Raw genomic sequence first — 15,651 nt, forward strand, 5'->3', positions numbered from 1 at the left:
GCTGATTTACTTCTTTGTTTTTCATCTCTTCCTCATGGAATATTTTGCTGAGAATGTTCTGTAATGCTGGCTTTCTTTTTGTAAATTCTTTTAGCTTTTGTTTATCATGGAAGGATTTTATTTCATTGTCAAATTTGAAGGTAAGTTTTGCTGGGTATAACATTCTGGGTTGGCAACCATTTTCTTTCAGAGCTTGAAAAATGTTGTTCCAGGCCCTTCTAGCTTTTAGGGTCTGGATTGAAAAATCTGCTGATATCCGTATTGGTTTTCCCCTGAATGTAATTTGGTTCTTTTCTCTCACGGCCTTTAAAATTCTGTCTTTATTTTGTATGTTATGTATTTTCATTATAATGTGCCTTCGCGTGGGTCTGTTGTAATTTTGTGTATTTGGAGTCCTATAAGCCTCTTGAACTTGATTTTCCATTTCATTCTTCAGATTTGGGAAATTTTCTGATATTATTTCGTTGAATAGATTGTTCATTCCTTTGGTTCGTTTCTCTAAGCCTTCCTCAATCCCAATAATTCTTAAATTTGGCCTTTTCATGATATCCCATAGTTCTTGTAGATTCTGTTCATGATTTCTTACCATCTTCTCTGTTTGTTCAACTTTATTTTCAAGGTTAAATATTTTGTCTTCAATATCTGAAGTTCTGTCTTCCAGGTGTTCTATCCTATTGGATATGCTTTCTATGGAGTTCTTAATTTGGTTTATTGTTTCCTTCATTTCAATGATTTCTGTTTGGTTTTTTTTTCAATATCTCTAACTCTTTATTGAAATGATGTTTTGCTTCCTGTATTTGCTCTTTTAACTGTCGATTGGTGCGATCATTCAATGTTTGCATTTGCTCTTTCATCTCATCGTTTGCTTCCCTGATGATTTTAATTATGTACATTCTGAACTCCTTTTCTGTCATTTCTTCTGCCATGCTGTCATTGGGTTTTATTGATGAAACAGCTAGATTTTTTGGGGCATTTTCTTCCCTCTTCTCATATTGTTCAGGTATCAGTGGACCGCTGAGATATTGCAAATTTCCTCTATTGACTTATAATGTCCCAGAAGATTTCTAGTATATCCCCTCTTAGCCTTCTGTAGGCTGAAGTCTTGGAGGATGTTGATAGTGCGGTGCTCCACAAGGAAGCTGCCTCTCTAGGGGTGGTGGCCTTTAGGTGGGGTATATTCCCTGCTAGTGGGCAGAGGTACCTCCACTTGTTGACTAATGGTCATCCAAAGGGGAACTAGGCTGCGGGCTGATGCAAGGCCTGTTTGGGCCTGTGTCTCTGATTTTACCGTCCTTGTGGGAAAACCTCACCCGCCAGGGAAGACACCTGGTGGGGAGGTCTCGCTGGTCAGTTCCCCTCCTAGAGGTTCCCCTCAATCTAAAGCTACTGCCTGGGCTGGGCTGCCTTCTTCTGCAACATTCCCAGGGGCCTGGACCTACCTCCTGGGCCTGGGAGCCTCACCCTTCGCAGATGAGTCTCCTTAGGCTGCCTTTCCTCAGAGAATCTGCCCGCAGTCCTGGAACCTTTGCTCCGCCCCTAAGTGTGTCTCTGTGCGGCTCTTCCACCAAGAAGCCTCCTAGGTCCTGGTACCCTGCTCTGCACTTAATCGTCTGGCTATGCAGCCCCTCCTGTGAGCAGCCACCTGGGGCCCCATACATTTGCTCTGAGTCCCAGAGACCCACCGCACGCCTCTTCCTCCAGACAGCCGCCCGGTGTTCCCGTGCGGTCACTAGGAGTCCAAGCAACTCACTGTGTGCCTCCTCCTCCCACCAACCGCCCATAGCCCTGGGCAGCCACTCGGAGTCCAAGTGACCCGCCCCGTTCCTCCTCCTCCTCCAGGTAGCCCCCCGGGTGTTCAGGAGTGGTCACTCTGAGTCGCTTTGAGTCACTCTGAGTCCATGTGTGACCCACTGTACACCTCCTCCAGGCAGCCACCCGGAGCTCTGGTGCAGCCACTCGAGACCAAGCGACCCACCGCACTCTTCCTCCAGCCAGCCCCCTGTGTTCAGGAGCGGTCGCTTTGAGTCCAAACAACTCACCACTCGTCTCCTCCTCTGAGCAGCCACCTGGAGCTCCAATGCAGTCACTGCGAGTCCATGAGACTCGCTGCACTCCTCCTCCTCCTCCTCCTCCTCCTCCTCCTCCTCCGGGCAGGACCCGGTGTTCAGGAGTGGTTGCTCTGAGTCCAAACAGCTCGCCGCACAGCTCCTCCTCTGGCAACCGCCTGTAGCTCTGGTGCAGCTGCTCCGAGTCCAAGCGCCTCGCCACACTGCTCCTCCTCCTCCTCCTCCTCCTCCTCTGGGCAGGTCCCGGTGTCAGGAGTGGTCACTCTGAGTCCAAACAACTCTCCCCACAGCCCCTCGTCTGGGCTGCTGCCCAGAGCCCCAGTGGTTGCTCCGAGTCCCAGCGCTGTGCTGAGCGGCCTCCTCTACGATGCTCCCAGTTGTTCGAGTTCACTGCTGCAGCGGGCAAATTTTCATTTCTATGGTTGTACACAATATAGATTCATATCCATTCATGTAATCACACATGTACATAGGGTAATGATGTCTGTCTCATTCCACCATCTATCATGCCCGCCCCCTCTTCCCTCTCATTTCCCTTTACGTAATTTAAATTTCCTCCCTTCTTCTCTCACCCCCTATCCCCCATCCCCATTATATATCATCATCCACTTATCAGGGAAAACATTCAGCCTTTGGTTTTTTCCCAATTGGTTTATTTCACTTAGCATGATATTCTCCCATTCCATCCATTTCTCTGTAAATGCCACAATATTATTCTTCTTTATGGCTGAATAATATTCTACTGTATATATATACCAGTTTTTTTACCCATTTATCTGTTGAAGAGCATCTAGGTTGTTTTCCAATCTAGCTATTGTGAATTGAGCTGCTATAAACAATGATGTGGCTGCTTTACTGTAGTATGCTAATTTTAAGTCCTTTGGGTATAAACCGAGGAATGAGATAACTGTGTTAAAAGGTGAGTCCATTCTAAGTTTTCTGAGGAGACTCCATACCAGGAAATCCATGTGCAGTAAAATGAAATTAAACCTCTATCTCTCATCCTGCACAAAACTCAACTCAAAGTGAATCAAGGACTTAGGAATTAGACCAGAGACCCTGCACTAAACAGAAGACAAAGTAGCCCCAAATCTTCATCATGTCGGCTTAAGATCAGACTTCCTTAACAAGACTCCCAAAGCTCAAGAAATAAAAGCAAGAATCAATAAATGGGATGGATTCAAACTAAAAAGCATTTTCTCAGCAAAGGATACAATCAATTATGTGAAAAGAGAGCCTACAGAGTGGGAAAAAAATCTTTTCCACATGCACTTCAGATAGAGCACATATCTCCAAAATTTATAAAGAACTTACAAAACTTTACACCAAAAATACAAAGAACCCAATCAATAAATGGGCTAAGGAACTGGGCAGACACTTCACAGAAGAAGATATGCAGGTGATCAACAAATACATGAAAAAGAGCTCATCATCTCTAGTAATTAGAGAAATGCAAATTAAAACAACTCTAAGATTCCATCTTACTCCAATTAGAATGTTGGCTAACATTCAACACAAGAACACAAACACCAAGAAAAATTAAAAAAAAAAAAAAACAGTTTTATAGTCTTAAACAGAGTTAAAAATGAAGGAGGCTGGGCTGGGGAGATAGCTCAGTTGGTAGAGTGCTCACCTTGCAAGCACAAGGCCCTGGTTTCGATCCCCAGCACTGCCAAAAAAAAAAAAAAGGAGAAATTTGGAGTATTTCCCCACCTCTGACCTCCAAACCACCAAGAAAGAGGAAAGGGAAGAATCTCCCCCTTACCCTGGTGAGATAGAATCTGAGAAACCACCTCCTGGAGATCCTCCTGGAGAATCTATACCCTAGACTCAGAAGAGGTCAATGGATTTGTGTTTAATACACTATTGAAAAATTTGAAAATGAAAGGTCATGGTTGACTCTCCTTACCTAATAGAGTTTTAGCTATATTTTCACTGACAAAAAAGCAGAAATGTCAGTTTCTCCTGGACCATTTGCAAGGAACCTGGAGGGAGGGAAAGTGGTATTTGGTGTCATTTGAAAGACAAATTCCTCCAAAAGGGCTTGGTAAAAAGAGATCCATTAGCCACGTAGAAAAAGGAGCAATTTTATATTCTTCTTTCTTTTTCTTTCTTTATTTTCTTTTTCTTTCTTCCTTTTTTTCTTTGTATGTGTGTGTGTGTGTGTGTGTGTGTGTGTGTGTGTGTGTGTGTGGTATTGAGGTTCGAACCCAGGAATTCATGCCTGCAAGGCAAGCACTCTATCACTGAGTCATATCCCTAACCCCAATTTGATGTTCTTATCTGATGATAAGAGTCTCTCAAAAACCTGTAACAGTGCTTATGAGATGGAGTCACTTTGAACATCCCCCAAGTCTGGAGAGCACTAAAGACTAAAGCTATATCTTAACTAATACACCAGTCAAATATGGCCTTTCCTTATCCTTACCACCCTCTCCTGATCCTCCTCATCCCTGTCACTCCAAATACGGAGGCTTTGGAAGTGAATCCAGCAAGTGGTAGGAGTCAGGAGAAAAATAGAAAAAGTCAAACTCCCTAGCTTTCTTTTAATTGTGAACTCTCATGCAGGCCTGACCCAGAGAAGGTTTAGCTAAATTGGGGCTTTCATTTTCAAATTAGGCTTTGTTCATCTCAAATACTGAAATGAAGCTTTTTTTTTTTTTTACTAAATAGACTGAAAATTTATAATTGAATGAAATAACTGGAAAAATTATTGATTCTGCCCTGCATTTCACCATAGGGGCCATGAGAATCAAACCAACACAGTGTGCCATTGGTGAGAAAACTAATGAACTTGATATGGCTTACACCCAGGGGAATCCTAAGCAACGCACTTAAATTTCCTGGTGGAAATCCCTAAGTCAAAAATGTTCGGTTTCTGGAGTGATATCCTTTGGACCGATCCTTTAGGTATCAGCCATTAAACCACCATGGTGGGGAAACTTCCAAAAAGGAGGTTGAGAAATTTACTGGCCATGAGAAATTTACTGACCAACAATAGCAGAAGAGTGGTGAAAATATTGGGACTCATGGTTAAAAGGAAAGAGATGAAGGAACATTTGAATCAGACATAAGAATGAAGGATGAGGGAATGAATAAAGTTAGGATTGTCAGATATTTCAGGGTTTCAGTTTAAATACATTTTATCATTACATTTCTAGGGATGGAAAGATAAATGCATTATTAGCACACGCTGCCATAACAAAATAGCACAGTCTGGGTGGCTTAAAGAGCAAAAATTCATTTCTTATAATTATGGAGACTGGAAATACAATATCAAGGTGTGTGTCAGGATTAGTGTCAGGTGAGGGCTCTCTCCTGGAGTCACAGATGGCCAACTTCTCACTATATCTTCACATGGCTGAGAGAGAGAGAAATAAACTCTCTGCTGCCTCCTCTTATAAGGACCAGACCAGCTCTCATTCTCTTGACCTCATCTAACTATAATTATCTCCAACAGGTCCCATCAAAGTTATGAATTAAATGGGATCAAGACATAGTCATTCCATAAGAAATGTTATTACTGCTTGTTATGACCACAAAGGGAGTGGTTCTTATAGTACATTTTCTTGTTGAACAGAACTCAGTCACTGGAGCAATATATCGATCAAAGAAGGACCATATGATGTGTAAGCTTATGTGTTTGTGCATTACTTACTCTTCTACCATTGGTGGACTAACAACAACCACTGGTACTTCCACAAACCTGATCTTCACTGAGCATTTCAATACGTAAGTAAAAATCATTGAATTGTAATTTAACAAATGGACAGTATATGAACTATAAAAAGGATTCTTATCTGGCTCAGAGTATCCATGGACAGAGATGCTAAGATGAATGAACTTGCCTTTATTTCCTATCAGGACAGCCATAGGTCTAGAGATCTCCCTCTGGATTGAGAGTTAAATATGCAGGACCAACCTGGTGAATTAAATTATGCCTATAGATTCCTCAGGTCAGCCAAGAAGAAATAACTCTTGGCTGACCATTCTGATCAAACAGTGGGTACCTTTTTCATGGCAAATAATTCTGCAAATTGTAGTTTGCAAAAGTTAAAAAGAATCATTTGCATGGGACAGTTTATGTAGGCTCTGGGGACTGAATTTAAATGATGAATGGTGAACAGAGGTAGTGATTACAAAAGACCCAGCTTTTGAAATAAAAAAATTTGAAAGATTAGGCAGTAAGAACTAATGAAACAATAGTTTGAAAGCTTTTATAAGAGAGCTCAGATTGATTCTAGAGCCAAGGTTTATTTCAAGTACTAAAAGGATGTATAATTGTCAAAGTTCTAAGAAGGTTAATGGCATTGAGGAAGATTAGAAACAGGATGTAGCCTTTGCACAGAAAAATTAAGATTCAGAAGCAAGAAAGCTATCCTCTAGGAAACAGATCCTACAGACGCTGCAAACCTTCTGACATTATTTGCAATGTGTTGTGCACTATTTTCTCCAAGAAATGCAAGACTCAATGAATGCCAATCTGCCTTCTATGAAAGATTGAAATCTTATATACAAAGAACAGAAGTAAAGAAGTTTAGATTCAGTATTGCCCATACCTCCACGTATACTAATTGTCTTATGAACATTCAATCAAATTAGGAAGAAGTCCTTGAAAAGCATTTGGTTTATAAGTGGAAGACATGAAATTCAAAGTATCAGAGGAGATATATTCAATGAATACCCTAATCCAAGATAGGAAATGAACCTGACCCCTTCCTGAGAGCTAAACTTATATCCTTGATCATGAATTCCTCAAGTAAAGAGTTTCTACATCTTGATCCTCTCCACAAAGTTTATTTTCTATCATTTAGACCAAATTCTAATTGTCTTATCTTTGTTAGAGTTAGAGAACTGCTGGTTTAGACCATTTCTGCACAATGAAAATGTTTTCCTAACTATTTTTCCTAATTATCTGGTATAATTCACCTAATCATAGATATTTGACCAATTTTTCCTTTAAATTTAGAAAATATTTAAAACGTACTGTGAAATTTTGTGTTTTTTCTTCAAAAGGTTGTCTTTACCTTAGGAATTAGATGGCGATAATAATTAGGAAAACCTCAAAGAGTTAGGAAAAAAATCAAACTATCTCCTTTTTTGTAGAAAATACCAGTACTGAGGGAGAGTGGGAATGACCATATATGAACAATGCAATAGATATGATTAAACAAGCTGGATATTTAATGAAATTTTTCTTAAATGCTGACCTTACAATATGCAACAGAATCCCAAAGTAACAATGTAACAGTGTGTACTTGATTTTATTGGCAATGTTATAGAAGCTTAAAACTATGCAAAAAAAATTATATTATTTGTTCAGGTGTTTGGAGCTGGAGAGAAATTGCTTTTATTTACAAATCCACTCTGATAATTTCACCTTTTTCTCTTGACATTGTTTGCCATCTGTTGGAGACTCTGGGTTTAAAATGACTGAGTTCAAATCCCAGCTCTTCCACTCACCAGCTAGGTAACTTTGGACAAATTACATAAGCTCTCTGAATCTTTTAACTTTCCAGAATTAGTAGGAAAATAGTATGATCTCTCTCTCTGCTTTGAGTTTTACTTGAATCAATAGGACTTCAAATAGGGCAGGCACAGAGTATGAACATGTGCTCAATAAATGTTGGTTTTTATTACGAGAGATGAGAACACTGAAATTCAGCTTAGGGGTTGAGGACCAAACCAAGGTCAGTCAGATCCTCAAAACTGTCTCCTTAAAAAGTTATTTCCCCCCCAAGATAGCTGAAGGTATGTCATAAAAGAAGGCTGCAGCTATGTACATCATTGATCATTAGAGAAAATTTGTGCACTTGATTTGGAACAATCTTAAGAAGTGAATGCCATGTTCATGAAGAAAATGAGAGCAAATAATTCATAAAATCAAAGTACCAAACAACTGTAACAGATTTTTTTTTTTTTTTTTTGTAAAGGGTGAATAGTCTGTGTATGTTTACACAGTTTAGAGTAGCATTATGCAGACTGATTGGTATTCTAGGAGTCTGGAGATGGAAAACCAATTAGGAGTCTATTACCAAAGTACTGACAAATGATGAAAGGTTAGTTGTGAAGTGACAGGAGAATTTAGACTCAAGACACTGCATAAGCACAAGGTCATTAGTAATTAAGTGTGAGTCTTTTAGAGGAAGAAAGGGCTAGATGTTTGTTTATATGACTGCCTAGACAGTGATGCCAAGAACTTCTAGAGAAGAAAGGGGAGTAGTAGTTTCACTGGAGAAATTAACAAATTTAATCTAGACACACTGACGTGGCCTACCCACAAGAAGGTTTTTAGCAGACATTTGTAAACACATTATTTAAGTTAGCTATAAACTAGGGGGCTATAGGAGTCATCTTTTCACCACTGTGACCTAGCTACCTAACAAGCACAACTTAGAGGAAGAAAAGTCTATTTTACCATCATGGTTTCAGAGGTTCAGTTCATGGTTAGCCAATTCCATTGTTCTGGGCCTGAGATGAGGCAGAGCATTATGGCAGAAGGGTGTGGTACAGGAGAGCTGCTCAGCTCAAAGCAGTTGGCAAGCAGAGAGAGAAAATCAGGCAACAGGGACAAAATACAGACTTCAAAGGCATGCCCCCAATTATGTACTTTTCCTAGCCACAACTTACCTGCTTATAGTTGCTACACAGTACAGTATTCCTCCCAAATTATTAATCCAGCAAATGGATTAATCCACCAATTAGTTTAAAACTTTCATAATCTAATAATTTCACCTCTGAATATTCCTGCTGGTCTCACACGTGAGTTTCGGGGTCATATCACATTCAAAACATAATATTCCACCCCTGGTCCCCAAAAGCTCATGTTCATCTCATGACAAAAAATGTATTTAGTCCATCTCCAAGAATTCTCAGTCTTAACAGTTCCAGCATTGTCCAAAATTTCAAATCCATTGTCCAAAGTCATCTGAGACTCAAGGTAAACTCTTCAGTTGTAAGCCTCTGACAAAATCAAAAAGAAGTTACATACATCCCAAACCAAAATGGCACATAATAAACATACCCATCCCAAAAGGGAGAAATAGAGGCATAGAAAGAAGGGATGGGACCAAAACAAGAGTGAAACCCAGGTGGGCAAACAAGTCCTGTAGCTCGACGTTTAGTATCTGTGGCACATAGTCATGAGATATAATTTCCACTTACTTAATATAATTGTCACTTACAGTCAACATAGCCTCTCTCAGGCTGGTTCTGTCTGTAGCCAGCTTCTTTCCTCAGCAGACATACCATGTTACTGGAATTTCTTAATCCAGGGTGTCTCCAATGCAGCTTGGGCTTCCTTCTTGCAGCTTCATACATCACCATCTCCTGAGCAGCCTGAAGGAATGCCAACCCTGCTACATTTTGCTTGGCTTCCCAGGCCTTCCCTTGAAATCTGTCTATAAAAGCAAACATTAAATTTTTGAAATGGTCACATGGGGGGTGGGGGAGTTAAAAGACTCCAGTCAGACTCTTAGAAAATATTGATAAGAACAAAGGTGAGTAAAGTTAATCAGGTAGGAGGAGAAGCAGGAGCACGTGGTGTTCTGAAAGTCGAAAGGATCATTTTCAAAATGAAGAATGCGTCAGGGCAGTTATGGTGATAGAGGAGAGTCAAGTTGGTTGATGGCTGAGAAAAAGCTTTCAGTTCTCTGTAGTGTTCTCCACTGTGTGAGCAGGTTCAGTGGAATAGCAGGTAGTGAGGTCGATTCAGATGAGATGATGAATGAGTGAGTATATAGTAGAGAGGGGAAGCAACAAGTTTAAGTAACTCTTTCAAGTTTGACAAAGAAAAGAAGAAAAGAACATGCAGAGTATGACCAGAGGCAGAGTGATTTTTTTAGAACAAGGGTGAGAGGTCAGTTTAGGTTTACATCAGGGGAAGGAAACTAAAAACAGAGAGATACCTGTTTTAAAGAAATTAAAAAAAAAAAAAAAAAAAAAAACAGAAGAAAGCATATTTGTCAGAATAAAGAGTCAGGTGGGATCAGGTGGGAATGTAATTCAAAACACAGATGGAAATGCTAGCCTTGGGAGAGAAGGATATTTTCTTCTTGGTGACAAGAGGGATGAAGAGAATAAGAGAAAGCAGCAATTTCAAATCCTGTAGAGATATCCTCATTCTACATGTGAGGATGCAGAGGATTATATTTTAAGTGGTGGTCATGAGTAATCCAAGGACTGGGAGGTAGAGACACATGAAATTTCTCTTTCATTCCTTTTTCTTAAAGTTGTCACAAGAAAATTGCATATTTATGGAATACCATGTGATGTCTGATACTTGTATACACCACTTACATAATATTCAAATTAAGACAAGCATCTATATGTTCTCAAATGTCTATCGTTTATTTGTGGGAAAAACCTTCAAATTCATTTTTTCCTGGATTTTTTGAAATACACAGTACATTTTCATTATTTAAAGTCAATCTTGTAATCTAATACCTGTGGCACCTAAATTCTGAAAGTCCTAAACTCCCCTGTGATTAGTTCACTATTCACCTCAACAAATCCTTAGACATATTCTTTATTCCACCCACTGTTGTTAGAATCTTATAGATTTTTATTGGTTCTTCCATTAGGAAAATCCTACTTGGTCAACGCTCTCTATTCCATCCCAGTCTGCTCCTTTCCTAACACTATTAATAAGTGCCACACTATAATTAGCCCATTTCTTCCTCCTCTAATTCTTAAAACACCAGCCAATGTTGTCAACATATTTCTTTGCTTGTGTGGTTATTATACCATTGGAAACTCTGTGCCGTTACTCCCTAACCATCAGTCCTTTCTCCTCTTATCATAATCTATATTTACATTTCTATAAACTTGTCTCCTGCACTCACATGCACCACCATCACCCTTGAAAATGACAGCCTTGTAAAGGCCAAATGAATCATTCATTGTCTCTCCTGTTTAGCCCTTAAGGGGTAGAGTAGGTGATCAATAAACACTGGTTGAGATGAACTCTGTCAAGAGATACAGGGAATATATAAAGTACTGATTGTTCTGGGGAATTATCTAAACAATTGAATAACATTTTTCAATCAAAATGAACTTAGGAAGAACAATATATTATTAGGGACAATTACTACTTCCATGGTACCAAAGTTTTGATTCACCAATACCATCCAACAAGTACATCATCTATAATTGAAATACACATGAGTAAAAAACTTACCAGAAAAAAGAATGGAAGACTATGGCAAGTAAAATTTCATAGCTTACTGGTTATTAAAGTATACTATTCAGTTTATAGATGTCAGTTGTGAAATCATGGGTATAGAAAGTAGCTTGGAAAAAAGTACTGTGTGTTAAATAACAATCCTTCCTTTTATCCAAAACCCCCAGTGGATGCCTAAAACTGCAGATAGTACCAAACCATACAGATGATATTTTTTCCTATTCAAACATGCTTATGATAAAGTTAAATTTATAAATATATCATGATAGCAGGTAAACAACAAATTAACAAAATAACAAAGTCATTATAACAGTACTATAATAAAAATTGAATGAATGTAATTTCTATCTTGAAAGAGTTTAAAAATATTAATATTTTTGGATCATAGTTGACCATGGGTAACTAAAATCGTGGAGAGCAAAGCCACAGACATGTAGAGGACTGCACCATAGGTTCATAAGGTAGGAGGGTTAAAGGAAACCTGCTTATGCTTGCCCTGAATTCAGAGCCTATCTGCCCACCTCTACTCTGTGCTAAATAAAAGGAGAAGGTAAATCAATTACCTAACAATAACCACCTTCAAAGGTTACCAGAATTTTCCCTTCATAAATGAGCAATAAACATTTCTCAGAAAAAATTTCTCTGGAAAGTGCCATAGAAGACATTCAGACATCACAGAGTTTGGACTTGAACTTTGGCTCAGATTTCAAACCTACTGTCTATTAGCTGTACCTTGTGAAGGTCAGTTTCCTCATGTGTGAAACGGGGGCAATATTAAGACTTATTATTGTAAGGATTTAAAGACATAGTGTACATGTGACCATGGTAGAGAGCCTGGCACATGGGAGAACTTGTCAACAGTGGGAGCTATTGTTATTGCTGCTGCTTCTACTTCTGCTGTCACTGTTAGATATCTAAGCCTGGCTTCTGAATATCAAGTAGTTAATATTAAAAAAAAAAAAAAAAAAAAAAAAAAAAAAAAAAAAAACCTCTGAAAGCAAACAAATCCAAAACTAAAAAGTGGCTTTGTCTCAGAAACAATCAAAACACTCATTAATCAATAGAACTATAATCAGTGTAGACATTAGCTTATTATGGCCAAAATCTGTTACAAGGTTGTAAATTTCCATGACTACCTCTATTCTTTTCAAGTCATTTCTTTGTATTTCATTGGTATTTCTGTGTATTTCATTGATCATAAGAACTGCAATGACAATGTTATCTTTCTAGTTGTCAAAATTTAAGCACACATATGCTTTAGATCAAAGCATGCCTCCGTGTATGGTGCAATCATTTCTGCAGTTGTTTTGAAATGTCCTTAGAAACTTAAAGTTGCAGTCTGGCTATGTATACTTCATAATACATATGGAAATTTCAATGTTTATATTGGTCAAGAACATAGTGCCAGTGCTTTAATGAAGAGTTGTGTTTTAAAATAAAATCTTCCTGTGTTGAAAAATCCAGCTTGACTGTGTGATCTGTGACCTTGAGCAATTCACTTAACCCCTTGAGACTTGGTTTCTTCTTGTGTAAAATGGAAACATAATGCCCTGATCACAGGATTTTCATCAGAATTAAATGTGCTTAGTTCATCTGCTCATTCCTAAACTCTGCCTGACCTTTACAACTGAGCATGCCCCTCTTTATGTCTAAATTTCCATTTACTCCATAAATTATCATACCCATTTCCATGGCTTGTAGTACCACCTACACACTATGATTGCCAATCTTATATCTCTATCCCTGCCTTTTCCTCTGAATTCTAGACTCACTTATCGAGCTGCATATCCAACATGGCCCCTTAGAAAACTAAGGCCATATTAAGTTAACATTCCCAGAGGAAATTTTGATTAGTAACTTTTTATAAATGCAAAAAATTGAAGAAAACATTGGAAATCTTTCATTTTGAATACTATGAAGTTTTAAGTCTTTGTATCACTTAGAAACCCTCTTAAAGTAGAAGGAACTTCCTAACATACATAAATTTGCTATACAAATGTAATATGAAATGCTTCATTTATTTATATGGTCTTTTGAAAGTAATAAATGAAAGGTGTAATTTAAATAAAACAACTGAATATCTATATTTATGCAAAGGTTTTTGTATTTTGTGATTTGAAAAATATTAAAGCATATGTTAATGATATTTTTATTACTTCTGTATGTTTTCTATATTTTTCAGATTTCCAACTCTGTTGTTGCTTTAAAAATGTTTTAAAAAACTTTCCTAAATTTCCTGTTGCTTTTCTGTCATTGTAAAGTAGATGACTATATGAGATTTTATTGGTATTTAGACCACATTTTTAAATAATGAATGTGAGATTACCAAAGAAACTGAAAGCATATTTTGTTTCCGTTGTTTTGCTCTTATGCAAGTTAAAAAGTTGACAGTAACTAGAAGAAATAAAGAAGAAGTTGATGCTTTCCCCCAAACATTTTTACTGTTCTCAAATGACCCAGAGTTATTCCATTTGACTGAACCCCAAAGCATCATCTGGATCTAGAAAGAAAGGGCTACTATATGGCTCTGTGTTTTGGGACAGAAGAAACCGAGGAAAAAGCAGCTATGAGAGGTGGCATGGGCTGGATCAGAGTTCCTGCCTAAGAATCAAGGAAGCCCACTTCCAAAGTGAAATGCTAATAGACAATTCTGTTGATTTTCACCAGTTCCTAAGTCTGCTTATTTGGCTTTCTTTACTTCTATTCTGATTTGAGTAGTAACAAAAAAAAAAAAAAATACACCCTCCCTGTGCACACCCATTCCTTGTGCATTTAATGAATGTCGGTACAGTGCTAAAGATGGAATGAAGGGAACAGAGATCAAAACATACCCACTCTTGCTTTTCTGGGATACAGCAATAATTATGCAGTTATAGAATCAAGAAAGGAGACAGGGCTGGCCACCATGGCACACACCTGTGATCCCAGTGGTCGAGAGACTGAGGCAGGAGAATCTCAAGTTAAAAGCCAGCCTCAGCAATGGCAAGGGGCTAAGCAACTCAGTGAGACTCTGTCTCTGAATAAAATACAAAATAGGACTGGGGATGCGGCTCAGTGGTCAAGTGCCCCTGAGTTCAATCCTGGTATCCACTCCATCCCTGCCAAAAAAATAAGAAAGGAGACAAGGAATACAAATAACTACTGTGCTTAATGGTGAATACATGTCAGGACTTCCTTCTTGTCCAGTAGCATAAGAAACATGTGGACCACTGCTTCCCAGAGACCATTAAAAGGGATTTCACCCTTGCCTCCTCTGAACACTTCTCTGTATTTTCATACAGACGCTATCCTGATTGTGATTGCCTCAATTTTGGATCATGGTTTATGCTTTCCTTCCCGGTTGCTATTATTCTTCTACTCTTGTCCTGGATCTGGCTTCAGTGGCTTTTCCTAGGATTCAAGTAAGTCAACTTTTCATGTTAATAAAATAAACAAAGGTGTCCTGGTTTGGAGTTCTTAGTTCTTTGTGTAGTCCTCTTTCATATACGCCATTCTTGGTGCTTTTCCACATTTTTCTTACCCCAAAACTGACATGCATGAATACATTTTAAAGACAAGCTAGAATCTCATTTAAATAATGTTGGCTGTGGAAAAGAGTCTATATAAAGCATCCAGGTGTCCTTTGAGTCCTAAGTCACTAAGATATGTATAAGCCAGAAGGGTATAAGGAACTCATTATAATGAGGACTCAGTCCCACTTGACAGAGTGGAGTTTTTAGAAGTTTTGGCCCTCCACTTGACTCAGTGTCACTGATATCAGCAGGTAGGTATCAGGGGGAGAGGACTTGGGTTACTAAGTTACTCTCAACAATAGCACACAGGGTTTCCTGCTTCTGGCTAGCACCAAAATTGAAACCAGCCCCAACATATAAAGTAAAATGAAGATCTGAGAATGTTCTCTATCAGATTAGGGACTGGGAAACCAGGGATAACACTCACAGGCCAGACAAATGATCTTTGCAAGTCCTGACCCAGTCCCAGTCTCAGTTCTTCAACTGTAAAATGATAGAATTCACACAAACCAACTCCAATACTATGATCTAACACACCTGGGTCCTAGTTGAATACACAGTACCCAAGAGAAGACACACTGATCAATAAAGAACTTTTGATGCCAATAAAATATCAAATATATACATATATGCTTATATACTATATGTATGTATTTATATGTATAATTTCAGCCTACTACTTTGGCTAGGATTGAAGCTGGTGGCTCATAACCACCAATGAGTTATATGACTTAGATGTCAGCTGGCACTGAAAATTATGAAGGGCTTTCTCAGGAAAACCTAAAATGCAGCCTGTTTTTTTCAGTTCATTTAGTGATGCTCCAAAACAAAAGAAGAAATAGTTATATAGCAAACCTTGAGGGATTTTTTTTCTGGAAAAATGAAACAATTC

At 38.6% G+C, this 15,651-nt stretch overlaps 1 protein-coding gene across 2 annotated transcripts in view; it reads left to right on the forward strand.

Annotated features, from left to right (window-relative positions):
• The window catches only part of SLC13A1 (solute carrier family 13 member 1), an 88,882-nt gene that overhangs the window by 52,979 nt on the left and 20,252 nt on the right, over positions 1-15,651 (forward strand). For both annotated transcript variants that reach the window (XM_079149848.1, XM_079149849.1), the window contains exons 7-8: positions 5,647-5,798; positions 14,529-14,648. In XM_079149848.1, the coding sequence (XP_079005974.1) occupies positions 5,647-5,798; positions 14,529-14,648 (272 nt within the window). The remainder of the gene's footprint in view (positions 1-5,646; positions 5,799-14,528; positions 14,649-15,651) is intronic.

Source organism: Sciurus vulgaris (assembly GCF_902686455.1).
Source record: "Sciurus vulgaris genome assembly, chromosome: 8".
Classification (NCBI taxonomy): domain Eukaryota; kingdom Metazoa; phylum Chordata; class Mammalia; order Rodentia; family Sciuridae; genus Sciurus; species Sciurus vulgaris.